Here is a 1319-nt window from a genome sequence, read left to right on the forward strand (position 1 = left end):
GTGTGTATATATATAATGATAAAGAATATATATATATATATATATATATATATATATATATATATATATATATATATATATATATATATATAAAAACTTTAAAGAAACTGGTGGTCGGAAGTTGGCCACCAAACTCTGATCAATCCATTTCTAAATTCACTTATACCTCCTAGTAAATGCAACATATAGACTAATTTGTTAATGAATGGATCTTTAGAGTCATAGAGAAAAATACAAAATGTACAGTAAACATTATAAAAAAGATAATAAAATCTGCATTTAATTTCATAGTCTTAGTAACAACAAACAAACAAACATATAAGAAGAAATAATCTTACAAAAACTCCTACACGTAAAAGAAAAAAAGTAGAAACAGGAAATGACCCCTTCCTGTCATGCTGTGTAACGCCAACTGTTGCTTCATTGATAAACCATGAGTAAATTCCCAAATACACACATACACACATGCACGCATGCACACACACACACACACACACACACACACACATGCATACACTCAGGTAGATATGAAATAAACATTTCTAATGGATTGGGGTGGTGAAAGTAGAGAGGGGGCTCCAGAGAGAAGATCTGAAGGGTGTCTCTGTTTCCCCACAAGCCCATTCCTGTAAAGAAACAAACATAAGACAGCCTATCAAGGTGTGTATGTCATTTCCTGTGGCAGGCAGGGTTCATATCCCACCACTGCTTTCGTAGCTAAATATGTTCGCTCACTTTCCGCAGTAAGTTTGCGATGCTTTCAGAGTACCAAAGAACAACAGAAGTAAAACACTAAGATTCGACATAAAGTGTCAAAATATCAATGTCTGTTCAAAATGACTCTTTATTTTTTTTCTCAGGCCTGAATGCTACATTTTACTTCAACATCAAATCTAGTTTTGGTCTGGAAGAAAATGATCACTAAGATTTCCTGAAGTCAGTAAGTAAGTACTAAAGAAAGCTTCGTCCGATGCCGCCTTCTTTATTTTCATACTTCTAAATAAAATCCACTGCTTCCAAGCACCACTTAATCAGTAAACAGAGTCTGTCTGTGTGTAAAGTAATCTCAGTATCAGCATCATGCAGTTTTGTACACTATGTGTACTAATTCTGCACTGTGAACACACATTATCCCCTCTGTGAAACATGATAGTGGCTGCATCATGACGTGGGGAATTTATTAACATTTTTTTAAAGAATGGGCTTAGACCCTAAGAAAACAAAACAGGTAAATTTACTCTAAAAAATCTTATCTGTATTGGCAACCAAAGGAGATTCTACACAAAGTTTTAACTCAGGGCAAGGCAAAGGCAACCAAT

The 1319-nt window shown here is 34.4% G+C and overlaps 1 protein-coding gene across 2 annotated transcripts in view; it reads right to left on the minus strand.

Annotated features, from left to right (window-relative positions):
* Window positions 1-255: 255 nt before the first annotated feature.
* LOC106962767 (alpha-1B-glycoprotein) overlaps window positions 256-1319 on the minus strand; it is a 13560-nt gene continuing 12496 nt past the window's right edge. For both annotated transcript variants that reach the window (XM_015057416.1, XM_015057490.1), the window contains exon 11: window positions 256-626. In XM_015057416.1, the coding sequence (XP_014912902.1) occupies window positions 543-626 (84 nt within the window). In that variant the 3' untranslated portion in view covers window positions 256-542. The remainder of the gene's footprint in view (window positions 627-1319) is intronic.

The sequence above is a fragment of the Poecilia latipinna genome, unplaced genomic scaffold, assembly GCF_001443285.1.
Source record: "Poecilia latipinna isolate Pla-1442-1.1 unplaced genomic scaffold, P_latipinna-1.0 Scaffold4, whole genome shotgun sequence".
NCBI lineage: Eukaryota > Metazoa > Chordata > Actinopteri > Cyprinodontiformes > Poeciliidae > Poecilia > Poecilia latipinna.